The sequence below is a fragment of the Antennarius striatus genome, chromosome 19 (assembly GCF_040054535.1).
Source record: "Antennarius striatus isolate MH-2024 chromosome 19, ASM4005453v1, whole genome shotgun sequence".
NCBI classification, from domain to species: Eukaryota; Metazoa; Chordata; class Actinopteri; order Lophiiformes; family Antennariidae; genus Antennarius; species Antennarius striatus.
In genome coordinates, this window is record NC_090794.1 from 16005250 (window position 1) to 16033117 (window position 27868).

A 27868-nucleotide genomic window follows, 5' to 3' on the forward strand; every position below is an offset into this window, starting at 1 on the left:
CGAGTTCAGCATGATTCAATAAAAAATAGGAAAAACATTACTGCATTAGTAAGAACACAGATGCACAGAAAGCAGGCTGTTAGCATCATTTAATAGCACACCACAGTTAGCTTTAAAACAGACAACTTCTATTCACAAGCTTTCCATCATATCTGCTTTATCAATGCACGCGGCCAATGCCAGAGGCTTTCATTGTCATGCTAATGGAACCAGAACCCATAGCGCTGGGTGGTAGCATTAATAAATGGTAATATCACGTCGTATTATACTGGACTTCTTTTTGTCATCATGGCTCACAACCCCTGCAGCAGGAATATCATATCAGGTGAGATATTCAGTATTAGCATATATGCTGTGTTTTGACATCGAAAAACAATGTTTAATCTAACTACACTGTACAGTAGCAGAGATACTTTGATCCTGCGCAACAGGAAGAAAAATAAACATGAATCAAATATTTATGGAAGCCATAATTGTGTATTTGCATTGAGCAGCAGGAAATGATGGAATACCTGCCCCTGGGACCTTTGAGATAACCTACCTCCAACATTTCCTCTATATCTCGAGGAGCAAGACCACACTGTAGGATAGAGGCAGGAATGACAATCACAGGACAGGAGTCACCACACAGAAGACAGGGACCAATACATAAAGATGTGCAACAAGGAAAGACACACAACTAAACAGACACAAATAACAATCACTTTAAAATCTGTTCATGAGGGAAGCGTCACCAATCTCACACATACAGTATATGCGGAATAAAGGAGGCCTCAAACAGCATTTCGACACCAATTAAAGTCCAGATTTCCTTTATGTCATAGCTGACATGTGACACAGTGACTAAGACAAAACAGACAGGAAGCAGACAGGAAGACGAGCAACAGATAAACGTGGTCGCTTGTTACCTCTTCTTGTTGTCTGCCTGAGTCGCTCTGCTTCCTGTCAGGATGATGCTTCAGGAGCTGGGCCACATATGTCATAATAGATCTCTCATCTGGTTTGTCTACGTCGACGTCTGAGGAAAAGACAATTAAATCTAATTAAAATTCATATCAAGAGGAAAACAACTTCAATTAATAAAAATTCTTATGATTGACATCTATTAAAAAAATGAAAACCACCATCAGATATTAAGGTTTGTCTGGCGGTCCCATGGCTCTCATGGATTAATGCAACCTAATTACACCAATGTCAGGCTGGATTTGTCAGGCTTCATTGTGAGGGGCAGCCGTGAAGGGTGCCCCCTCACCCCTCAGATGGGGTCTCAGAGGTGAACATCTGATGCTGACGCAGATATCTAAAACAGTTTGGTTGAAAGCCTGCTTCCCAAATAAACCCCATAAAACTACTATTACTATGGCTATAATTAATTATATGAGGTTCACATTGATTTCAAATGTGTGTACAATTAGTCTAATTTAATGTTATACATGTTGCGTGATAAGTTGTGATGGACAAGAAGATGTCCCTTACCTTCTGGGTCTAGAAGCTGTGGAATGCCTAGCTCTGTTTCAGCCAGTGAGAAGGCTTCCTGTAGATTCACTCTGTTGGGTCTGCACCATATATGGTCCATATCAACCAGACTGGGCCGAAGGGAGTGGATAATTGCAAAGAAGGCTAACCCTGTGCGCCAACTGGGACCAAAGTCCTTCACCTCAATTCCCAGACGACTAAAAAGAACAATTAGAGATCAGAGCAGATGTGAATAGACCTCATGATGATGATGTGGTACATTTTAAATATACTCTCCTGAATGGACCAACAGAGGAAGCTTCATACTTGGTGGCTGTGTGGTGGACCCATCCAAGCAGCGCTTTTCTGGCTCCACCTTGCAGAGGTAGGAGTGGTTTTCTTTTGACAGGTGGGCTGGTGGTCTCAGTGCTGCTGGTGGAGCTGCCCAGTGAAGAAGTGCTGCTGGTCGAGGCCTGAAGTGCTGGTAAGCTGCTGGTCAGTTCCTCTATCTGAAAAGAACAGGACACCAGGAGAGGACTATCAATTCAGGCATACCAGTGTTTACTCAACAGTTGTCTGAACTGAAGCTGTATTGTATTGTATTGTATTGTATTGTATTGTATTTAAGAGGACCAGTGAACCATCTTCTTCATGTGAGATTGAAATGATCTGTTTTAACGATGTAGAGTAGAGAGTAGAGTATAACTTTATTTATCCCTTAAGGAGGTTCTGTCAGGGAAATTATTTTTTTAATTTAGAGGAGTGGCATGGACATTTAACAATACATTTTTGTCCAAATGAAAACATGCTTATCCACCCAGAGCCTTGGTGACATCACCCGTGTGTGGAGAGAGAACCTAAATTAAACTAAAAACTATTACACTTGAACCTGGCAGGTTGGTAAAAAAGAATTTCCATCTGTCCATTCAAGCATCAAGTTTGTTCTCCTTGTTTGCTTTTGCTTATTTTTAATAAAATTTGACTGTCTGACAGCCAATTGTCATGTCCAGGAAGTCATGTCACGTCACGTCACGTCACGTCACGTCACGTCACGTCACGTCACGTCACGTCACGTCACGTCATGTTATGTTGAGCTTTTGTCTTTTTCTATGTTTTGTTCCCACTTCCTGTTTTGTGTTGGCACTCATCCCTTCCCTCTTGTTTCAGACCTTGACTTCCTCCCTCTGTGTGATTTTCCCACCTGTGTGATTGTCAACCCCGACCCTGATTGGTTCCACGTGTGTTCTCTTACCTCGTGTATAAATTGTCTCTATCTCCCTTTGTGCTGTGTGAGTTTGTCTTTGTTGTGCCAGTCCGTGTCAAGTTATTTTTATTTGTCCAGCTATTGTTTGATGCTTTGTCTAGATTTTCTTTGTTACTCTGCCATTTTTTGAAATGTTTTTTCTTGTTATTGGTCTAAGTTACTTACATCTGAGAGTGATTTTCAGTTCAGTTTGTTATTAAAGATTATTGAATTGAACTTCCCTTTGAGTCGTGTCTCTGGGCTCTAGTTCTAGCTCTGGTCAACACTAATTTAAGGGAATTAACCTGCCTTGAGAAAAAAACAATACCTGATAATAGAGGATGATGGTCCACATCAACCCCAATACGATTGATGGCCGTCCATCAACGATGTCAGTGGAGTTGATGTTCACTAACTTGATCTGTGTCAAAACATAAAATCAAATAATCACTATTCCAATGAAGTTTCTCCACAAACACTTCATAATAATCTCATACATATAGATTAAGTACATGCAATGTGCCTCCATCTGGTAACTCTATCCCATGCTTATACATGTTTACACAAGATACACAGCAAGGGAATAATTCTCAGCACTACAAGATGAAACGATGACCACAGCTAGTCCATGTCCTGTTTATTCTAACACCCCATGCATACTGACCGGAGATCCTCTGTGGGCAGACTGGAGAGGAGATAAGAGAAAGAAGTAGAGAGATCATCAAAAGGGACTCAGGGGGTGTTTGATTTAAGGGGAGGGCACACCTCATTGACTGTAACATCACAGATACTGTAACATCTCTGAGCTGTGATAACTTGAGTGGTTGTCTGAGAGGAGAGATCTATCACCACTACACAGGCAACAGGGATTACATCCAGTAGAGACGACTGGAGAGAGGGTGATACAGGGGGAGGCAGGCACGGAGAAGTGAAGCAGTGAGGGTTGTTTGCAGCGATATGATGATGTGCTCTATATTATCACACAGAAGGTTATATTACTGAGGCGCTGCAGCACGATAGGGCTTCATATTGCCTCTCCATATAGGCGAGCTCGTGAGGAGGCCTTGTAGCTGGAGAGGGCAGCAGGGGGAAGCGTCGCATAGAGGCTGATAAGAACACATGTAAGATACAATTTCATTTAGAAAACACAGCAGGTTTTCTCCACAAACCAGCATCACAGTGTGAAGCCGAAATGATGAATGTGTGTTCTGACAACACACAACAAGAGCACAGGTGCACATTTATTGGTACAGTTACCAATGTTCTGTAGGTAAACAGCACAGTTGTCATTATTATATTATTTCCTTATGTTGGTAAAGTCATTCATAAGTTTGTCATATGAAGTTGGGATTTTTCACTACTTGCAGCCCTTTATGGTGGCAGGACAGTTTAATTCACGATTGACCATCATAAAAAAAGTGTATATATTCACACATTAAGAAAATAGTACTAACTCATTATTCATAAATCGTGTAATGAATAATGAGTTAAATGTGTAAGAAATAACATGATAGGGCCTCTAAAGCAAAATGTCAATATAGTGTGAGGCATACGTCAGGTTTGCACACAGATTATATTTTCATTTAATATTTTCATTTACTGCCCACTGAAGTCTCATCTCCAGAATTGAGATTATTGGTGCAGGATTTAAGAGTTTAACCCTGTCATACTTGAAGACAGCTCATACTTAAGACTTTATTTATGTATATCCAAGTAGAGCTTTGTGCAGATTTGGGAATGTTTTAGGGGACTATTGCATGGAAACATGTCACCAGCAAATCCATTGTTTTCCCATGGAATGTGTGCCTGTTGTACGCTCCATTCTCACACCACGTGGTGCTTTGTTTTTAAGACCCTAATTCTTTCTCAGTAGATTATATTTTATATCCCGTCCTGCTCCATGGACACATTATACTCTCTTGAATATGTGCTGCATTTCCAATGTTTTCAGTGTTTCCAGTGTTTTTGAAGTGGCTCAGCTTGTTGAGATTATTTATTTTTGGGTGATTTCTGTAAGTCATAGACTGTTTATTGGATGTTTTATCAATCATAAAAAGATAAACAGAAAAAAAATAATTTATCTTTGTGTGTGTGTGTGTGTGTGTGTGTGTGTTGTGTGTGTGTGTGCGTGCGCGCGCGCATGCATGTGTGTGTGTTATCAAATTGCTGTGGGGATAAATGAGGAATGCGGGAGAATGAGACGGGGGCAAAGGGAAACAGGTCACACGAGGTCAGGATTGGATGCTTTCACCCACGAGGCAGCAGCTGAGCAGCAGGAGGAGTTATGTAGAACACAAAAGAAACATGAAAAGGAGGTCCTGAACTTTTACCTTCCTACCCTCCAGGAAGTTGAGCGCTGTACCGATGTTGGCAACCCAGTGGATCCTCTTTAGCTTCTTGCCCTGCTCACACGGCTACAAGGAAAAAGGTGAACAATGGAGGTGGACAGGAAAGAGAAAAGAGAGAGAGAAAAATCAACAAACAATATGGATTAAATAAAACAGTGCAATTGAAAGGTTGTTCTGTTATTCTGCTATAGCATGAAAATTACATATATCGAGTACAGATATTGTCAGTAAACAGAAATTTAATAATATTCTTGAGAACATCAGGAATGAAGTGCGAATCCAAATAGCTCACAAATCACCAACTGATTTTGAAGAGATTTGGATATACCTACGCCAATCAATACACACACAGCTTCGACCTGAGGCTGTATTGGCAAAGTGAAATCCTCGAGATCTGTCCTTGTTAATTAGTGTTTTTCTATCACATTCAAACATCCTAATACAAACCGATCAATGAGCATTTCCATGTTACTGCAGCCAATTTCACAGGAACACATCAAGCAGGTAAGTCCTCAAAAAAACTGCACCAACAGGAAGTCTAACAACAATTACAGCTGACTGAATCTCTGTTATTTGGCCAGTCTGACCCTGGTTACTTCATCTTAAGCAAACTTTAATCCAGAAAGACATGAAGTATTTCAAGTCTGGGGCAACATCACATGCAGTAGAAAAGGTCTTGAGACTCACCATTTTCTGTCCAGAGAGAACTTCCAACAAGGCCAGCAGCATCACGCCATCCTTGATGTCCTCAAACAAGTCTGTCACCACTAGAGGTGGGACACGCTATATGACAAAATAAGCTTTATTGAAAAAAACTGTTTTGGATGTCTGACACTGAATGGAAATATCTTCAACCTTCAAATGAAAATAAAAATAATAATAAAACAATAACCTAACCTAGTTTTTACAATCTACCCAGCATTTTTTCAGAGGAATTCTAAAACGTCCCAGGACTTCTCGTTGAACATCAGAAGCAAATGGACACACCTATGGTGTCGCTCCTCATCTGATGGCTCCTGATTCTGATGACCTTTGATTTAAACTCAGGTCATTTTATGAAATCAGTGGCTTGTTTAAGGAGTCATATTTCCCATCAGCACTTTATTTGTGTATTGTCTTAGTTTCCCACCCACGTCCCCTATCTTCTGGGTAGAGGGAAAGCATGACACGAAGAACATTTTTCAAAGTATAAGAGATTTCCTAATCAGCACTCTGTGTCCAGCCATGATTAGTTTCATAAATCCACTGTTTACACAACTGCTGCATCACAAAAGCTCAAACAAAGCTTTTTCTTTTTCCAGGAAAGCAAAAACATGTGATTTGTTTCTTAATAGCTTCTGCAAGGTACATGCACCTGTGAGGCAAGACGTGCTTTTCTCTCATCATTATCCTATTCTAAGTTCCACACCAAATAAATAAGCCAAATATATTAATATATTAAATGTGAGCTGTTTATTTAAACTTGTGAAACAGGGATAAAGGAAATCCTCATGAAAATGTCCCAGAAACCCCAAAAGAGTTTGGGTTTACCAAATATAAATGACACCCAGACTCATCCATTAGCAGAGGCTCAGAAGACTCTGAATGAGGTCTACAAATCCCAAAATATGCTGATGACTTCAAATGGTGCGCCGCTCATTGACTTCCTCCCTGACCCGACACAGACTTCTAGATTTGTGGAAATCCACATATCTCTGTTTTTTGATGGCGCCACATCAAGGATTTCTCTTAAAGCACAGTCACATGCTGGGGCTGAGGTTTGGAGGAGGGAGTGGATTCATAGTGAGACATTCACAGGCAGATTAGTGGCAAAAGGAGTGAGGGAGAGAGAGAGAGTACAAGCACAAGTGGTCTGTGTGTGTGGTATGAGAGAAAAGCTCATAAACCCCAACATCACAGATACACAAGAGGGTCTAACTGAGTTAAAACAGTGAGTGACAGCAAGAAAAATGATAGAAGGCAGGGAGAGAAGAGACACCAGCCTCACATCTTTCCAAATTAATTTGCAAATACAGTAGCTCTCTTCACTAATTCCTCTTCTAATGTCATTTCATGGCTGGGATATTAAAATATGCAGACAGCACTTGTGGCCCCTTCATAAAGACAGGCTTACCGAAAGCCCTTCAAATGCATAAATTATACCCCAGCTAATTGAAGTTAAATTTACCTATTTGGTCATAATAATCCAAAAGCTAATGAGGAAATTTCTGACTAATTACAAAGTAAGAAAGTCATATCCATTTCCTTCACTCATCCGTATGAGCTAAAAAAAATCAAGGGCTTAATGAGCTAATTACATATGAGTGTCTGGGGCATAATTGATTGTAAGCAGAGAAGTTTCAGGATGTGTATCTCTCTGTGATATCATGTCATTCCCCTGGTGCACTCAACTCACTGGATTCCTAAAGATCAACATAGTGGAAGATGGAAAGAAAGGAGGGGAAGCAAACTGAGGCCTAGAGTTTTGTGTTGAATAACTAAATAACCAATCTGTAACATTTAAAATCACAGTGAATGACATTATGCTACATAATTCATTCTAAATCCCAGAGTACTCTGGGATTTAGAATGAAAGCCAATATATGGAAATGATTGTAGGCAAACCTGCAAAGAACAACTGGAGTTCAGTTATGAATTACATTAAATATATTGAGAAATTATCTTTGCCTTAACAATACTGTATACTAAGAGCAGTGTGTGAAAATCCTAATTATACATATCCTTGTATGTGCTGTATACCATTACATCAGTCATTTAAAGCTCCAGTTTCCGTATTGCACCACAATAAATCTAAAGCTGCACATTTTTTATTTTATGATGGAGAACAAATACAGCCAAGCTTGTGACTGTGTGAGGCTGCACAGCAATACTGGAGCAGTGATGTGTAACCAGTTCTACTACTGCTGAACATTTTACAATAGAGCATGATCCTGCCAACATTTCCATATTGGTATAAACACAAAGTGACAGGAATGTCATTAGTCTGGGAAGAATTGTTTCAAAATGCAGGTACTCCTGCTTCCAGAGCTGTCCTTAGACTTTTGGTTTGTTACGCCTTAAGTCGTGCCATTATTACATGTTACTCCTACATATCTGAGTCAGATAAGCTCTGTTGTCTTCAACTTGAACATGCATGAACAGTTTTGCAGGACCTTTGATTTAGTATTAACTTATTCTGTGGAGTAAAACCAAGATCAAGTTTGTAAGTTTTAGTCCATTCTTTACAAATCTGGTCAAATGCCGCAAAAAATATGGATAATGAATTGAGGTCCATATAATGCTAGCAGAGCTTCCACTGGGATTCATAGCCTCTGATATAAAAATGATTGAAACTGATTGGTTTCATTCTAGAGGCTTTATGGTTCCTCCACCTCCAGTTGAAATCAGTCTATGTCTGTGGCATATCATGGGATTGTCCTGTACTGCATCAACCACTGAGCACTGGGTTCAACCTTGAACTTAATCTGCTGGGGTGGGCCATGGTTGATAATAATAAAATGTCTAGAAAGGAATACTGCATTGACTGGGATTGTTTTTGTGCCAAATACAATTTTGTGACATATTTAGCCCCAGTTATACTAAATGTTGTCATGCTGGTACTGTATGTCGTCTTCATCTGTAGTTGGGTAAGGGTAATCATGCATCACGATAGATTTAATTACTTCCCAAAATTCCAAGAGAAGGGAGCGGGTAGCTTCACTGGTCTAATCTCAGAGAACACTTGGTTCACTGAATGCTGTAGTAAAGCTCTTTGGGTTGAAAATGTCTGCATGGCGATGAGACCTTTCCTCTCACATTGGTCATCCCCTAATTAGACTTTAGCCTTCTCAGAGGGGATTTGTCAAAATGGAAACTTGGAGCAGTCTCACTGAATTCCCCAGCCTCCAAACCCTAGAGGGAAAATTCTGAGCCTGATGCTTGCTTGAGAACCAAAATTCCAATGTGCTAAGCACAATTCTCAATTGCAATATACGATACAATTGCTATACATACAATTACAGGGTCTCACACAACATCAGTATCTACCTACTTAAATTAACAAAACCAGTATGGATTGTCCCGCTGCTCTTTTACAGTTTGGTGTCTTAATCTGGTGAACTACGGCAAGTAATGAGAGTCTTTAATCTTCTGTATAAATTACTGGGTCCACTACATCCCTCAATAGGAAGTCTTTGTCAGAGCTCATAAGGCTTCTTTTGTTGTACCTGTGGAGTGGAAAAGTAAGGGGGAGGGGAGTGATAGCAAAAGCCCTCTTGCCGCGTCTCAGCTCACCTAACGATTAATCACATACCTTTAGGTGCTGAATTAAGGACCTGTGATAACTGGAATGGCCTAATCATCTGCACAGCCAAGGGCACGATCTATCCATCTGAGAGCAAAGCTAAACCAACTGTAAAATCTTCTCTTCCCTCTATCCTTCTGTCTCACACCTTTTTTTTAAATGCCAATCTGTGGATTATTTATAGATGTGAGACAAGCCTGGAAGAGATCATCTCCGCTCGTCTACAGAATCGCATCTTAAGGAAGTGCAACTCCTTATTACCTTGAATCCTCCACACTAACTGAATTGACTTTTAACCCTTACTCATCACAAAGCTGACTGAACATGTACCAAGCTGCACTGTAAGACGTTTTAAAGGATGAATATAGGCCAATCCTTATCACTATGGCAACGCAAAGCATTAGGTGAAAGGGTGAGCAGTTCCAAGATGGGCAAGGAGGACAGTAACTAATTTGATCAAATGTGTAGAAACAGAGAGACATAGTAAGAAAAACTAGTATCTCTTCTGATAGCATGATCAAAGGATTGCTAATGTATATATTGTGGGATTGGTTAAATAAAGGACATATTAATGGAATTTAAATTAATGAAAATGACAAGAATTGTGAGGTCATTTAATTGATTTTTTAACTCGCACTCTAAGATTAGTTAACCGAGCAGGTCAAGCATGTCAGTAACATTTTTGTGTTAGTTTGATGTGAAAATGGACTCACCATCACGTCCCAAATGTCATTATTTAGATGAATCCAGCAGATGGTTTGGTTAGCTTAGCTTAACTTAGCTCAGTTTAAACACTTGAAATTGCAGGGAACACCATGCCATGTGTTGGTTAACAGGAATTGGAAGATTTTTCCTTCTGGTCACTCATTGTGCCAACATTAACTGCTACGTTGTAGATGTGAAAGTGACAATATTGCTGTCAAGATACCAATATTTGCCTCTCCAGAGAGAAATTGAGTGTATTTCCTCAATCAGTCCATCACTTTTCTCAATCCTTTAGGAGACCCCTGTCTTTGATATTCTTATAGACTTTCACTCAAATCTCAGCATATGATGAATCTGTTGCGTTTCTCTTAAACATTTCAAATATTTAATACATGTGTTGGGCTGCATATAATTTTCTGCTGGGGCAGTCCTGAGATGTGATATTTAATATACGTCAAGGTTTAGTCTCTCAAGTGTACTTCAAATGAATTTTCTGCTTCATATCACAGCAGTTCAAGCCCTCCACAGCGGTCCTAATCAAATGGGAATCCTTGACAAGGGCGTTACTGATTGAAATAACAATTGTGTTACATTGCCATATTTTCCATCCTTGCCCATCCTGACATAACGCTCAGGCAAGAGTGGCTTAAATTGAGGAGCCTGATGCAGTATAATGCAATAATTACATGCATATGATAGCTCCTCGGTGTGCAGCTGCACCGGGTGTAATTGTTTATTCGGAGTTTGGGATACATGACGTCCAAGCTGAGTGAGAAGGCAAATGAAGGGCAGTCTTTAAATAAACTCCTATCCTGAACCATCTAGATTGGTCCACACTGAGATAATATGGAGCTTATAGTTTACTAAGACCTCAATTACTGACAGCAGCTTGCGGGAAAACAGCTACACAGTGTATGAAATGTTGTAATATGAAAGAGATGATTAGAATGAGAGTAAATCCTTGCCACGAGCCATATGAGATAAGAGGAATGACAGGAAATATGAAAGGCATGCTAGAAAGAATTATTATTGAGCTACTTCAACAGCGTGTTTTGGAAAAGAGGAAAACATCGTGGAAAGTATGGAAGAGCAAAGCAACAGAAAGTGAAAAAGCAATGAGATGTGGAATTTTTTCAATCCCCAAACACCGGCATCAGTGTTTGTGTAAAGGAAAGCACAATGCTGGCAGACGTAGTAGGAATCATCCAGACCATCTTACCTTTGCCAAATGGGAATTGATCCATTTTGTGAAAGTCCTCTTCTGCACTGCTTCCTGCTCATCTGTAAATCAAAGCACAGAGCATCAATCTGAGTCACAGGCAACAATAAACAAAGGCTGAATTAAACACAGTCTTCTAATTGTAACGAGAGTAGTCACGCTTACAGAGCTGGATGCTGATGCTAATTAACTCCTGATATCTTTACTTTCTCCCTGATGTTACACCAAATATTACCTCACAAAGAGAAGACATTTAGCATTGAAAGACGACATTTCCTAAACTGACTCTTGGAGTAGATAGAAAATGTGACTCTTAAAGATGCCCCTTGGATGACTGAAGGGCAGTAGTTTTCCAAACAAGATGGCACCTACTTCTGCCATGTTGTAGAAAGTTATTTTTAAACAAATATGACTTGTAACTCAGGTTTCCTGCATATACGTATGTCCACACTTGAGGTTTCAACTAGAAACAGTTGTTTTTGACGTGTTTCTGAGTAACACACTTGAAATGAAGTCACGCTGCTGTTTTCAGACATGTTCAATGATGCTATTGTCATTGTAACACAGGTTTACTGCATTTATCTGATCATGTGAATTTACAGAAATCTTGGAGCAATTTCTGACTGAAATAACTGAAATAAAGTCAAACACTTCAGAGTGAAAGCAGTCCAAAACTGCTCAACAATGATCCTCTCAATAAAACTGACATGAAAATGACCTGTAGCACATGTTTCCATCATATGTCAAAACAAGTGAACTCTTAACCGAAAAGTCTTTTGGAGTTGTTTCGGACTCATTCAGCTGAAATGCTGACTGCTGTTTTAAGAGCGAAATCAATCCTCAACCTAAATTCTACAAACAAACCAAAGGACTGACATTCCCTGTGTTGTTACAGAGAAACAATCTATTTAGCAAAGGTCCAATCAATAGCACAGATGTCCGCTAAAGATGTCCCCTAAAAAGCCACTTAACTTAAGTGAGAATGTCATAAATCAGGCTTTATCTCACGCATGTGCACAAGAAAACACACAATACATACATCACACACAGGCAGACTATATACATATATGCGTTGTGCTTTTCTAAAATTACATCCCGCTTCAAAGCGGTGATGTATTGCATTGTCAGCATTCGTGTGTTCGTCCGTCCGTCCGTCCGTTAGTCCACCAAACATTTTTGCAACTGTTGCAGGTAGGAAGATGAAACAAAAAGCACATTACTTGGGTGACAAAGGGGATGAAAATGAGATGATGACTTTGACCTTGTGGAGACTACGTCAAGATCAAATTTCAACTTTTGTACACTCAGGAACCAGATATGATAGAAAGATGAGGGAGAAGGCCAGTGTAAGACCATAGATCAAAGCTAGTAAGACCGTAGATCAAAGCTAGTGCTTTGATCTATGCAAGTAGGTCAGAGCACTAGCTTTGACCTATGCAAGTAGATCAGGGTAAAATTTTGAATTCAGGGGTGTCAAGGTATGGTCCAGTCTGTGACTGCCTTTGTTCTAGTTCTTGCTGTAATTCATCTTTATTGATGTCTTTTGGAAGCAGAACTCTTTCCTGTTTGCAGCCCGTGTACCAACAATTAGGACTTATGTGGATATTACATCTGCAATCAACAACGTTATGTGTATTAATCACTTAGACACAGTTATATTACACACGATTAACTGTCTACCTGGGACTCTAAGCATCCAATCATGAACAGTGACCAGCACATGTGACGATGTTATTTCTGCCCCATCTGCACCACAGAGTAATATCCTGGAGATAAGCATGTTATTAGTGAGAGAGGACGACTGGCACAGGCTTCCCTCTATCTTAATGAAATATGCTGACAGTCTGATTATGCTAAAGTTGGTTAGTGTGTGTCACCAGCTATTGTGGGCAGATGTGAACAGGAAGGGGTTTGTGCGCATCACAGAGGTGGGGAGAGAGTTGTTCATACATAATGCAGATACATTCACGCTTAGTCATACGTGTCACTGAGCAGATGCCTGCTCTGTGAATCAATCTTGTGATTGGGTGCAGGAGCAATCAAATATTGATGGGCGGTAATATCGGCTGAGAATGAGAAAAATTCAGCCTCCTCTTCCTGCAGCAGGAACATGTGTGATGGAGAACATGTCTGCATGAGTGCCATGCCAGCCTGTCGGTCTCAGGGACGAGGTGACATTGAACTATGCATGCGCACGCATGCATACACGCACACACACACACACACACACACACACACACACATGCACATGCAGACAGTCATATTCTTTCAATATCACAAAGGATAACAGCCGAACTCCACAAGCGAGCCTCTCAGCAGCATTTTAACACACATGATTGCCTTCTCGGCCAGAGTGACCTGTATTATCATTAGTCTTCTTTGTAGCCCTTAAGTTCCTGCTTTGACCCCCTGTAGTGAGGATGACTCTAATGACACATCATTAAAATCTACTTGCTGTCTCAGGGACTGTGTGTATTGATGACTGAAAAAAGACTGGATTGAAATATGACAGCAAATTATAGAATAAAGCCCATTAGAAATAATTTTTAAAGATCCCCCTCTGATCAATTCTCTGTTGAGCTCATCCAAAGTGACATTGTGTTAATGTTTCTTACAACCTAGTTTGTCTATCCGTACAGTGAGCCAGTCAGACAGAATGCCTAATATCCAGATTAGACAGCAAGAAGTTAAACATTTTGACAATCTGCTGGCTGTACTGTGACAAATTTGAGGTACTGATGATGGTCTGCAGAGTATGCTTGCTTTGCTGCAAAGATTTGAGAGGTAAGTGACGGACAGACAGACACACACACACACACACACACACACACACACACACACACACACACACACACACACACACACACACACAGACACACACACACACACACACAGACACACACACACAGACACACACACACACACACACACACACACACACACACACACACACACACACACACACTCACACACACACACACACACACACACACACACACACACACACACACACACACACACACACACACACACACACACTTTTCCCAGATGGAAACGCCCCTTTCTAATTGCTCCTGGTTTAAAACCACACAGCAGCCAAATAAATAATTCTTTTAGGACACAGTTAAAAATTACACTGCAGGATTCTCAAAGTCAAATAAGAAAGCACATAAAGTCCACACTGCAGAGCCACAAACACACACACACATACATGCATACAGAGCATCACATGTAAATTACACACACTCTTCACCGTCCTTCCTTTCCCCTGCTATCCATCTCAGTATGGGACACGTCTACATGCAGACCCTACCCACTTACCACGAAGGTAGTGATAGAATCCTGTCACCAGATTGAGAGATGTCTTCTTTTTTGGGGAGCCCTCGCCCCCTGCTCGCCGTGCCATCTTGTACCTGAGACAACGCCTCGATTCCTCGATTTCATGGGAATGTTGGTAGGACATTCACAGCAACCTCCGGGGGAGGTTATACATGCCCTTGCTCCTGCCCTTGTGGTCTCTCCCTCTTTTTTTAGGAGGAGGAGTCTTTAAAATGTCCCCTCAAGCACCGGACCTCCTGAGATAACACAGGTGAAACTGTTGCTCTGAAGCAAAGCAGGGAGGAAGGTCTGACTGTCTTTCGTCTTTTCGTCTGTCCTGCAGTAATAGACTGCGGATTCAGCCGGACTCAGTCTTTTTCCTGTTTGTTAAGCAGCTTGGGAGTGTAATTTGAGTGTAAGTGTGATGCTGAGACTGTTTTTGTGTGTCAGTGTATGTGTCAGCATGTGTGTGTGTTTGTGTGTGTGTGTGTGTGTGTCGGCTTGCCTCAGCATCAATCTGTCTTGCTTAGTCTGTTCTCCCTCTCTTTCCCGTTCCCTTTCCAGCACCCTCTACGTCGGTCTTTCACTCCCTCACACACTCCTCTTCTCTCTTGCTTTCCCTTAATTTCTCACTGTGGGCTGCGGGAACAATCTACAGTACTTCCCTCTGCCAGCCAGCCAATCAGAGTGCGTGGGAATGAATGATGTCACAGCACACCCACCCTGATGTAGAGATATAGAGCTGAAAGGGGGGGGGGTGTTGAAGGGGAGGTGAAGAGGAAGTGGGAGTTTTACTCTGACAGCATCCCACAAACACCATCATACACACCAACAGACACACACAATGCTCTTCCTCTGCACTGGGACAGACATGCAGGAATTCCCTGTATGCTGCTGGAACTCCAACACACCTCCCTCTCTCTGGTGCATGAAACACCATGCAGCTTCTCCTCCACGCAGCTGCAGGGAGCAGACTACCACTGGCAGCAGTCCTGTCTGATCTCCTACTGTATACTCTTCGAACAGGATCGGCTTTCATCGCAGCCAAAATCACATACAGTACATCTGTCTGTTTGTTTTGTTCAGGGAGAGTACTGAATGGGACAGAACACAATAGACCAAAAACAGAATTCAGTTTAAAGCGTCCATATTCAATACAAGAGAGGTCCAGAACAAAGGAAACACTGTGAAGTGTGTTGTCAGCCTTGTTCACTCTGAATGAGTGATAGGTGTTCCACGGCAATGCTTGTAAAATGCTGTTTGTTGCCATCCTGCCTGTTTGTGTTGCTGCCTGAGATTTAAAATCTCAATGAGACTTTTTCCTGTTTCAATAATAAAAAGATTGAAACCAACAATGGTGGTGTTGTTCCAACAGCTATTGTATTCACCTAAAGAGAAACCCTCCAAGTGCGCGGGCGGCTTGCTCAGCTGACAAAAGAAACTGGAGCCTAAATTGCCACGATTTAAATTAGCACTGGCAGAAAACTGATGCGATGTGATGACACTGTCTCCTTTTCACTGTCTGATTTCAATTTCTATTTCTGACCTATGCTCTCTTTCATTCAGCCTGTCCATTTCCCCCAATATTTCTTTAACACGAACACACACACACACACAAACACACGCACACACAAACATACACACTGCTTGGCACTATTAAAGCACTGGGCTCCTCTTTGAAACCATATTCAGAGGGTTTCCAAGAAGGTAATATTTATGCAGTCTCCTGGTGGGTCCATATCAGTCTTGAAGAATCGTTCATCATGTGTGTGCTTTTCTCTTTTGTTCCAATGAATCCCTCCATAAGAGGTTTTAATTATAAAAGTCATCAATAACCAATGGCAGCTGTCATACGCTGTCTACTGATAATCTCACTGCTGACATTTCTCCTCCTAACATGCTTGAAACTGGACTTACTAGAGCCTCTGCGAGCCGATTCCATGGATCTGCCAGTGGGATGACTGTGTGTCTGCACTGGTTTAAGCTCCATGTGTACAGTCTGATGTCTGAGTGTGAGGAGTTCAAAGAAACATTCCTGCACTCTGTTTTTCCATTATATATTTACATTGTCTTCACCTCACCCCTCTAGACCCTGCAAGCATCATTTTATGCAGCAAGAAACAGAACTCACACTCACAGCTCCTGCCAGACAAAAAGGTGAAAATCTGTTTTTCTTTAACACGGCTGTTTGCGCAGCTTTACTGTTAAGAGTGGAGGCCTGTATTAACTGAGCACAGTCACACTTTCTTTCTATTTATATAAAATTGTCTGCTAAGTGAGAGGCATCGCCGCTATTCCTAGAAAGCTTCAGTACATCAGTAACGGAACTATCCAAGGTGCCAAACACCCAATGAGCATTGAGACAATGATTTAGATTTAATACATTATCTTTACATGGAAGCAGCACACAATGAATGCTGGCAAATGGTCTACTGAACCACAAGGCTTCTATTTTTTAGAGTTGTGTTTTATGGAATACTTGCAGGTAGCAGCCGTGCAGTAGAGAATGTGAGATCTGAACGTCCACCGAGACCCAAACTGTTTAGAAAAACAACCCCAGGACAAAATCAAAACTAGATACTGAGGATTCATGGGACTTATTAGATGTTACTATGGGACCTGAGAGAAGAGCATACACACACGCACACACACACGCACACGCACACACACACAATTCCTGTATGTACAAGAATAAACCAACACCCTCCTCCAGGCTGCAGACTGGCTGGTTGAGTGTTTCCATCTTTCAAGGAGAGAAACAGAGAGATGGGGGGGGGGGCAGGAGGCAGGGGGAGAGGGGGGGGGTTAAAACAGCCTCAACCTCAGCTGGACTTGATCCCTAAAGAAGCCCCTGGCATCCATACAAAACACACATGTCTTCTGCAAGGTTGTGGAGGTTGGATGTGGGTCAGCGCCTGGCACTCACACAGGTATGTCTGGCGGGCGGAGGGGTCCTGGAGGGGGGCAGCCTCTTTTCAGCTCCTAAGTGAAAAACAAACAGCCTCCTGGAGGGCGGAATGACGCCACTTCTGCTTGTATTGTAATTTATTCACCCTCAGGATTATCAGGCTTGCTTTGTGAGCAGAGGATTTCTTGCTAAGCCCCCCCAAGACGTGTGGAGAGACACAGCGCCACCTTGTGGACGAATTCAGGTTACCGTTAGCTCGGGTTCGCTGTCGGCGTCTCGTCTGGTTTGAAGCAGGACATGTCGGGACAGAAACACATGAACCAGCTCAGCCTCTACCCAGCCTTTTAACCACAGCTGGCCAGATGACCCAGTTCTGCTCTGTCTGACCTCTCTTCATCTATTAACGACTCCACAACTCAGGGGCCTTGATTATGTTTGGTCAGATACGGAGAGACTCAATACACACCGCACAATGTCACACACTCTGTCTGCAGATATTAATTTAGTAATGCATTCATTCAATTATATCATCTTAATTGTATTCATGCCGGTGGACATTTACATTTAAAGACCGTGGAATGCTCCAGTGCAAGTCGCCATGGCGATATTAGTAACATGCGGCTATATAGCAGCTTAGAACATTTTCTTTTGCAGAGTAACATTAATGCACCATACCTACTAATGCGTTAATGCACTAAATGGGTGGCTTTTTGTGAACGCAATAGGCACCTCGTGATTGCTCTATAGTGCATACCCACATAGAAACACATTAACAAGCACACACCCTGTGATTTTATAGGGTTTAGTGGCTTTTCCATCCCTTTTCTCCCCTTAGACGCTTCCTTAGCCTTCCTAGGTCTTCATTTTTAACCCCAAAAATATAAAAATCCCTCCACTGCATTTTACACTGGTGTTTTAGCCCTAACACTCAATGTCATCCTGCATCACACCCTCAATATTCCTCTCCAACCACACATGCCCATTCATCCCCTCCATTCCCCATCCCACTTCATTTGCAGCATATTTTACCAGTTCCAGCATAAGTGGTGAGGCGGAAGTCCAAATGCCAGCCCATTAGCATAGCTAATTACATTTCAGTAATAATGACACCATATTTAAGGGAGTATGAAGGGGGAACAAGTCAAAGTGATTATGAATACAGCCCCTTTCCTATTTCAAGTACCATCACTCCCCTTTCAGTACCAGATGTGCAGAGAAAGCACTTTATCGTTAACAAAAATGTCCAACTATCACAGTGTTTATTCCATCCAGGCCACTGCTACAGTCATTTGGGCAATTTCAACACCTGCACTCCTGACACAGACACACACAGTAATGAAGCAGAGGAGCGTGCCAATAGATTACAAAGTACATCTATATAAAGAGAAAAAAACGGAAAGTTTCACTAGCATCTAAATTTTTTTTTGAGTTTTTAGTTTTAACAACTATATTTGAGAAGCTAAAATCATAGACATAAAATGTAGAGATTTCAATTATGAATCTGATTCATTTGTGATGGATGCTGCAGAAAATTAAATATGGTCTGAAATAGCACCTACTGGATGTGAACTACACCTTCTTCCATTTCTCAGGCTTTTATCAGGTATTCATTTATCTGAACGAACCCATGTTTAAGTACTGTACACAAACAGGTGGAACACACAGCTGATACAAAGCATCCACACCACATGAGGCTCCAGGGTCATATCACAGGAACTAAGAGCATTAGAAAGACTCAATTGGATCTGAAAAAACATTTTCAGCTCAGTGTTTCTCTGTTCTTTGTGATTGTGTGCGTGTGTGTGTGTGCGTGTGTGTGTGTGTGTGTGTGTGTGTGTGTGTGTGTGTGTGTGTGTGTGCGTGTGTGTGTGTGCGTGTGTATGTGCGTGTGGGTGGGTGGGGGTAGGGGTGGGGAGATAGCATAGGAGTGGGTCAGACAGTCTAAGCTCTTTATCCAGGTTCAGTGGCCCGCCACACATCACAGGGATGGGTAAAGTGAAAGGACTGGCGTCAGCAGACTGAGTAAATCACTGCGGCCGCAGCAGTGCATTCAGTTCAGTCTCATCTTCACTGAAATAAAACTACCGACTCTAACAGGAAGCATTTTAGACAATCCTGTCACACACTCCACTGCAGTGTTTTCATCCTTAACTTGACTTTATTCTTGACATTTTCTGCTTTACTGCAATTTAATCTAAAGCAGGTTCTTTCACATCCAGTGGACATTTGCTTCCTTTTGACTACAACCACCTGTCTAGTTTTTGATGCTAATCTGTGAAGCCAAGAATATTTTCCCTCAAATTTCCTAAACAAAGTACTCTTTTCTGTCTAAAAGCAGGAAATGACATTTCACAGATATGGCACATTTATCCTTTTATATTCCCCCAGTACCAAATGAGGAAGGATAATGGACATTCTTCCTCCAGGAACATGAGAACATGGTGAATGAATCCATGAGGAGTTAAGATGCTGCTGCAGGAGTAAACAGCTGGAGAGCTCCTTTACATGAATATGTTCACTTTGTGACTAGGAATAAAAACTGTGATAACAGACTTTGGTGTACTCTGAATGTCTGTATTCTTTTGTGGAAGGGCAGATTCTTCTGAATGAGCTGCTGTGTATTAGAATAAAATGTATTCCACTATTATCCTAGGTAGCCTGGAATCCTCACGGTATGTGTCCAGCTGACCCGTCAGGGTTCTGGGCATCTCCACATGACCTCTATTCAGCATGCAAAAAACAGACCGCCATAGGCAGAAGTCTCCACCATCCAATCAAATTGTGACAGGTGAAATAAAGGGACGTCTGTTGGTGGAAGATAAGAGGATTCATGAGACAAAAAAAAGAATCACAAAAACTGAATGTGTCCAGAGGTCATGAGGTCATGTGTCAGGATTTTATCTGTGAGGACATTTTTTTTTCTCGTCTGGCTCTGAAATCTATCAGACAGACAGAATCAGAGATCTTATACAATTGCTGACAGGACAGTATCATTGAATGGCCTAAAGCTGCAGGATCATCTGCACTGAATGTGATGGTCTATATTGGGTAAAGGGCACTTTGGTTTGCAAGATCCTTCCACATCTTATTTCATTTAATTTATATGGCCAGTTAATCCTGACTCGTGAAGTTTAGCTAAAACAGCAGAAATCAAAGTTAGCAGGAACACTAGGACAGAAATATCAAAAGACGGTGTCCTGTTAGGAGATTAAAAAAATTTGTTAGTTTCTTCCCCTCTGTTTTAAAATAATTATAAAATCATCATGAATGTTTGTTTTGTTCTGTTTCACTGGTCCAGTGTCAGAATATACTCTGACCTTCAAGATGACCATTAAGCAAAAGTTTGGGGGAAATGAAGTCTGGCCTCCTTATTGTATGGGTGGGATCCCCTTAGGCCTCATCTTGTGATATGTCACTCAAGCCTTCGCTGGCTGTCAGGTCTAAAGAGATTACGATCTGATCCCCAAAAGAAGCTATTACTGGGAAACTAGAATGGCCTAACACAAATACCTCTTAGTGGATAAACACACACACACACACACACACACACACACACACACACACACACACACACCCACACACACACACACACACACACACACACACACACACACACACACACACACACACACACACACACACACACACACACACACACACACACACACAAGAAACGGAACGGAAACACATACACATCAGATGCACTGCTCTGTCAGAGAAACAAAAGCTGAACCAGACAAGGCTAAGTGAAGAAGAAGCAGCTGGCAGGAGTTGTAACCACAATCTGGAAAGACAAGGAGGAGGAGAATAAATGACTCCTGCTGCAGCTCTATTTCTCACCAGCTCTCCCGCCACAGATCTGAGGCAGCAGCAGCATGATGACTTCATGCTAATGGCCTTGGAGAAACCTGCATCCACTTACAGACTCAGACAAACTGCTGACTCCTAGGGGGATGATGGGTGTAAAAAGATGCACTGCATCCACCTTTGACACAGAGTGTTTTGTTTTTGAATTTGACCACATGATTGAGTGAAGTCTGATATCAAGAGCTGAAGACGATAAATGGCGATGTCAAAACTAAACGGGAGGCTGGCATGGCTCAAGGTGACCGTCTGCTTGGGTCTTCCTTGGCTGTGGGCAAACCATAATGTCACTGCTTGGCAACAGGATGCCACCCTGGACTTCAGCCAATCAGAGGATCTGTGCCAATCCTGCTAGAAATAAGGACTTACAAACCTCTCTCTCCCTCTCTCTTTCTCCCTCTCTCTCTCTCCCTTCTCTCTCTCTCCCTTCTCTCTCTCTCTTTCTCTCTCTCTCTCTCTCACCCATACTGACCTGTCTTGTGATGACCTTGCCCTCTACTGTCTTCTGAACCTTCGTCCTACTTTGCATTTTCTTTATCCAAGAAATATCATCATTGTGCGATTACATAAAAGCAGCCCCAACAACTTGCATAATGTTACCCAAGAACACAGCTGATTTAGAAAGTGTTATATGAAGCCTATGCAAACAAAACTCAGACAGGTGCTTCCACCAATCAGAACTTAGCAAACTTCTCAGCAGACAGTGAAACCCAGAGATTTAGGTGCCGCTACATTCAAGAAGGAAAAAACAGGTGAAAGATTGAAATGAGAAAATTGCTTTTCTCATTAATGAGAGACAACAAACAGGAAAATTCCACAGCATATGGAGCAGTTCAGGCTGGGAGGTGTTCAAAGCGGCCTCCCCGTTCTCCGCCATATGGTGTCACTAATTGCTGTTTTTTCCACTATGACAGATAGGTAGACCAAAAGAGATGGTTGAAAGGAGAAAAACACAGATCCAGAACTGGGGCGAAAGTTTTGATTGTTCTGATGCAGCACAGAGGGGTAACTGAATTAGAATCTCAAGGGAGCAGAGCTCTTTTCATGATATCTGGTGATGTGTTGATCATGGCTCATTTAATAACTCTCCTGAGAGGAGGAATAAAATATATTAATCTGTTCAGGCTTGAAAAGATGTATAAATGATATTAGGTTATATTTAACTCTTGCGAGGTAAAGAATCAGATAACTACCAAGATTTCCGCTAATTGTATTTTAATATTTATGAACAGTTATGTCACTGGAGATGCTGCAACCCTTAGAAAGGAGACACTATTATCATATCCCTAGATTATGGCTACCTTTGGAAACACTGCATGATACTCAATACAAAGAACTCTTGCTTACATTACGTTGTTCTTGTGTTATGAGTCATTTAATGTTCAGACCAATGACAACGCAAGTCTTCCCCTTTGATTTTTAACAAATGTCTTGATGGCCTCATCACAGATTCAGCTCTTGTCTCCCTGGAGATGGATGGCAACCACAGCACATCAAATAACGTGTCATGACAAATTAGATTCCGTGTCCCTCACATAAACAAACACATGTGATCACACTCTGGAACAACATACATAGCATAAAGAGAGAGCTGGAAATAACCAGGTCCAGATTCATCCCCACAAAGACTGAGGGAAAACTCTCTTATAGTCTGCAAGAAGAAATCCCATGTCAGCAGCCGGCTTTTCTGTGGTTATATAAACCCTATTCAAACCCCATAACTCAATCATTTATATCTAAACATCATTTGTTTGCAGATTTATTAAGATTGCATGATTTCCAATGTAAATAATTATACAGTCTACTACACATATCAGATTTCGACTAATGCTGTTGATGAATACAGTCATTTCCAGTGAAGGTGTGCTCAGGCAGCTATCCGTCCTTGTAGCCTCAGAGAGACAGCTTAAGGGGACGCTTCTAAAATTAGATCAAATGGGATGTAATAGAGATTCAAAGTGTGCTCCTTCACCTGCACACAGTGATGCAGAGGAGGCACGTGGCTAGTGATGCTGTTCTCAGCCTCCACAGAAACTGCCACCTCAGAGGCGATGAAGGGAGCTGCCATATTGGATCTCGGCTCTGGTGTCACCTGACTTTCCACATTGCAAAAGTCATCGCCACAGGAGGATGGTTTAATTTAACACATGAAATGGGGTAATATTTCTCAGTGGAGGCTTTTTGAGATTACAGTAGTTAGAGTACCTAAATACTGTATGACAAACATTATATGACTTCTGTTATCAGTAGTAAATGCTGTTAAAATGAAATGGAAAAAAAGAGAAAAAAAGGAATAATTATTATCTATGTTAATGCAGGAGAATAAAAATGGCAGCAGTAGGCTAAAAATGTAATTGTGTACAATAATAATCACTGTGGAGGAAACTTCTTACTGTCAGTTTCTCTTGGGATTAGCCTCACTGCTGTTTGTTTCCCTGTAGATCCATATAAAAACAAAGCGGCACACACATGCACAAACTGTACTGTATATGTGTATGTCACATTCTAACATGCACACACTCAGAGAGTGTATGCACGAATAAACGCAGGCTGCACATATAGTAAATTTTGCAATAATACAACCCCTCACCCCCTGGCTCTCTAGTCTGATATGAAGGAGGCTTCACTTTTAACCTTATCACAAGTAAAAAAAGTCCAATAAAGTACAGCAAAATGAAGCACTGATAGAATCTGAATGTTACTGATGACAACCTTATGCATACTGTGGCACTGTGTATCCTGTTCAGTCAAGTCCCTTCATTATCCCACTCCATTAGACATGAAGTAGAATTTTGGCATCATGCAAATCATTTAAAACCCAGAGTCTCAGTGAGCACACACCGCTGTGCTGCCTCATGCCTAACACTAGGTCACCTCTAAAATCTCTGCAAAGCAAACTGGAGCAGTATGAATGAGTAAGCATTTTACTCCTACCTTGCAGCTTCTGCACCACACTGGTTATATCCAAAGCAGAGTGTTCATGGTGCCTGGATGTTGCCATGATATCCTGAGGTCATCAGTATCACGTCCCAACTCCTATGCGTCACCCTGGTAAAGCTCTCATGCTGGGAACACACTGGGATGGAAGAGTTTTGTATTTTCACACTGGCTGCAGACTGCAGAGACTTAATGTAGTTAAATTTGCTTTCCTTTTTCAAGTCATCCCCGTTGAAGTCTGCAATACTCACACTCTGTGAGGCTACTCCCGATGATGATGATACCGATGTGAGTGCATGTACTGAGTGGTGCATGCTCACCTCGCCTCAGCGTTTGCTTTTTGAAGATGGGAAGGCTTACTGGTCTGGATGCACTGCCACCTGCTGTCCAGTCTAAGGGGTCTATGAGATGCCAGGATCAATAGTGAGCCAGGTTATCTCCTCATGGCTGTGAGTACCACTGTGACACATAGCAGAAAACTTGTGATTGAGTGTCAGGAAGTGTGAAACTGACACAGAGACACGGTGAAGACAGAGGTGAGAACAGATTAGATGCACCAAACCTGGTAAGAGCACTTTTTTCCCCCCTCATCTAAATTTAGACAAAGCAAGCACCTTATCCAGTGACATCATCAGTCTGCTTCACTGCTGTTGAGTTGAAGGGGGTTTGTTCCAATTCATAAATCAAAACTGAAGATCTCATTTAAAAGAACAATGCAAACTTCATTAAAAATTAGATTTTTCCTTTAAATAAATCATAAAGGAACATGCAAATTTGGCAGCTTCAGAGACAGTCAAAGCTGAAATAATCAATCAATATACACTCGCCAATAAAACATCTCCCTAAAACTATACATCCAAGATATGGTACACAATGGATCAATAGAAGTCTGTACGACACAGAAGGGAGGTGTGATGAACCTCTAAGCTCTGAGCACTTATCCCGATATGTAATCCCATTAGAAGAATCCTTTCATTGTAGTCTCAGGAGAGCTCTTAGATGAGCTAAAACAGGAGCTACGCCCATCTGGGAAAACCCAGACAGAGTGACAGAGTCCAGAGTGACACTGAAAAAACTGAAGCTGAAAAATGATGAACTGATTGTAGATCCTCAGCTCAAATGAATACAAAGATGAAAAGCAGGATAACTGGTCTGCTGGGTTAAGAGTTGTACAGCCTGCTTCACAGATTAATTCATGGTTTTATGTCAATAAGATTCTCGCCTTAGGAGTAGGTAAATCAATGTGAGGGTATTGACAAGAAAAAGAACAGTGCTGCACAAACTGAAAACTGTATTGACTGGGTTCGTTTTGAAGCTTTTGTTTGTACTGAGTAAACTTTGCTGATGGGAAAAAATACTCAAAGCACAAAAAGAGAATTAATTTGATTTAGATTTATCAAAATTGGCAAACGTTAGATCCTAAAAAGTAGGGAACTGGTTGGAACTTTGAGTTTCTGACAGAATTTACAATGAAGTAAAATACAGACTCTAAAAAAATATCCAGATTTGCTGTATAGAAGACGAAAATCTATTTAATCCATCCAAATCAAATGCCTGACCAAAAGCATCTCTAGTCACACTGCTGAGTTTGACATTTAATGCAGCTGAGGTTGGGGTGACCTCCGTGGTCCAGAGCCTTGCAGTCCCAAACATACTCAGCAAAAGGACACACACTGCAGCAGAGTGCAGAGACAAAGCACAGTGTCAGTGTGAAAGGTTCCTATAGACGCTAAACCTGCTGCTTTAAAACCCATTACCTTATCTAATGGTTGCACAGGCAGAGAGCCGCTAGTGTAATCTCTTTCAAGCAGAGTCAGCAGGTTCCTAAAATGTTATTAGAAAAATCATCGGTCCACCTGCAAGTCAGAATCAGCATTGTGCTGGAGAAGACTATTTTATTTACTGAAAATCCATCAAATAAAACATTTGTCGAGTCGTTGTTTCCTTAAACAAGTTGTTGTAGTTACACATGATGCTAACCATGTTAGACTTATGTCTGCAGTTCGAAGTTATAAGAAATCAGACATGTGGATTTATCTCGACATGGCAACAAAAAATCTTGACATGTAAATGAGACTATTGCTAACAAAGCTGCACAATCTCCTGGGCCATGGGATTTGAGTTGAGTTAGATCATTGGATATATTATGTGTCATAATTATTTTTTCTTTACTGATTTTAACAACTCTTTATTAATTCTTTTTTCAGTGTGTGACAAAAGATTGTTGCAGAATTTCCTGACGAATTTTCTATTTTTAGTGTACTGTACATAATAAATGCAATAAAACATAATAGTAAAACCTTCAAGTACTTCATGATTAATACGTAAACCAATTAACATTAGCTCCTACATTATTTAAGGCTGCTGTGGATGGTTTTCTTCACTTAGACTCCAGTAAATCATCAATCTGGTGTTTGATGGGCTGGATGGGAGAGGATCTTAGGGGGGGATGTCCTGGAGTACAGCGCCATCTGCTGGTGAAGGAGGGTTCATAAAACCACTCTTCCATTCTCTATCATGTGATATGTGTATCAGGAATGCTTTCATGGAATAAATAAATGTTTCATTACATTCTTATTTTAGAAATCTTGAAACTTTACATTCACTGACATTTTGACAAAGCCATAACCTTAACCTGTGAAGCTCAAATAATGTCTCATGACCTCACATCATTCCAATTACTACACTCACTATTAAACAGAGAGTTATGAGTTGTTTTTTTAACAGCACAGCCAACAAGTAATGGAAGTTCAAGCTTTGGTCAGGCTCCTCTTTGTCTTTATCAAGCCAGAGAAAAATCTGAAAGTTGTTAGATTCTTAGTATAAAAACAAAAATGTCATCTGAGAATGTAATAACATGTCATCTTACTGGACAGATTAGAAGAATCAAGCAGATAGTTGCTGAGGTTGGATTTAAATTGAAGAATTGTTTATGATCAGCCAAAGTAAGACCAAACATTGGTCACTCGGGTTAAATTACACACCAATATGTCTGCTCAAATCCTTCCTTCTGAACACTGATCAACTTTGCAGATTCAGGTGAGATTTTCTGACACTAATTTTCACTGCTGAGAGCAAGACTGGTGGTAATAATACAGTCACCACTGAGCTGGCCAACACTGTGGAAAGACTGAGCTTACGAACAGACACTGGGAATCAGAACACAACAACACGTTAATCCTGAGCAAGGACTGTCTCACTCATTTACTTAGTCATATGTGTATATGTATATACAGTACGTGTGTTTATGTGTGTGTTGCTGAATTCCTGTGGTGGTTTTCCCTTTAACACATTTTAGGTCCACAGATGTAACTGGAATCAGGTACTAGTGTTCGTCAACTCTGAGTTGAGGGTCTGAAATATTTGTGGATACTGCAATGAATGAAAATATTCATTACTGTGGTGAACTTTCTGATGGTTAGAACAGAAGTAACGAGTCTTAAAAATCTGATATGGTCGAGTTACACTTTAACCAACCTGAAGGAAATGATGGGGGAGGAAGTGATTACAGAAACACCCCGTCTCCCCACTGCCAGGATCTCTGTCCTGGATAGATAAGCCACTCCTGTTGCTAATTTCAAGCAGAAAA

The 27868-nt window shown here is 41.2% G+C and overlaps 1 protein-coding gene across 1 annotated transcript in view; it reads right to left on the reverse strand.

Moving 5' to 3' along the window:
• The window catches only part of syne1a (spectrin repeat containing, nuclear envelope 1a), a 125260-nt gene extending 100862 nt beyond the window's left edge, over nucleotides 1–24398 (reverse strand). The window contains 9 exon segments of the mRNA XM_068343403.1: nucleotides 909–1018; nucleotides 1477–1673; nucleotides 1783–1964; nucleotides 3027–3119; nucleotides 3363–3383; nucleotides 5029–5112; nucleotides 5734–5829; nucleotides 11253–11314; nucleotides 24277–24398. Of these exon segments, the coding sequence (XP_068199504.1) occupies nucleotides 909–1018; nucleotides 1477–1673; nucleotides 1783–1964; nucleotides 3027–3119; nucleotides 3363–3383; nucleotides 5029–5112; nucleotides 5734–5829; nucleotides 11253–11314; nucleotides 24277–24343 (912 nt within the window). The 5' untranslated portion in view covers nucleotides 24344–24398.
• Between the last annotated feature and the right edge of the window lie 3470 nt (nucleotides 24399–27868).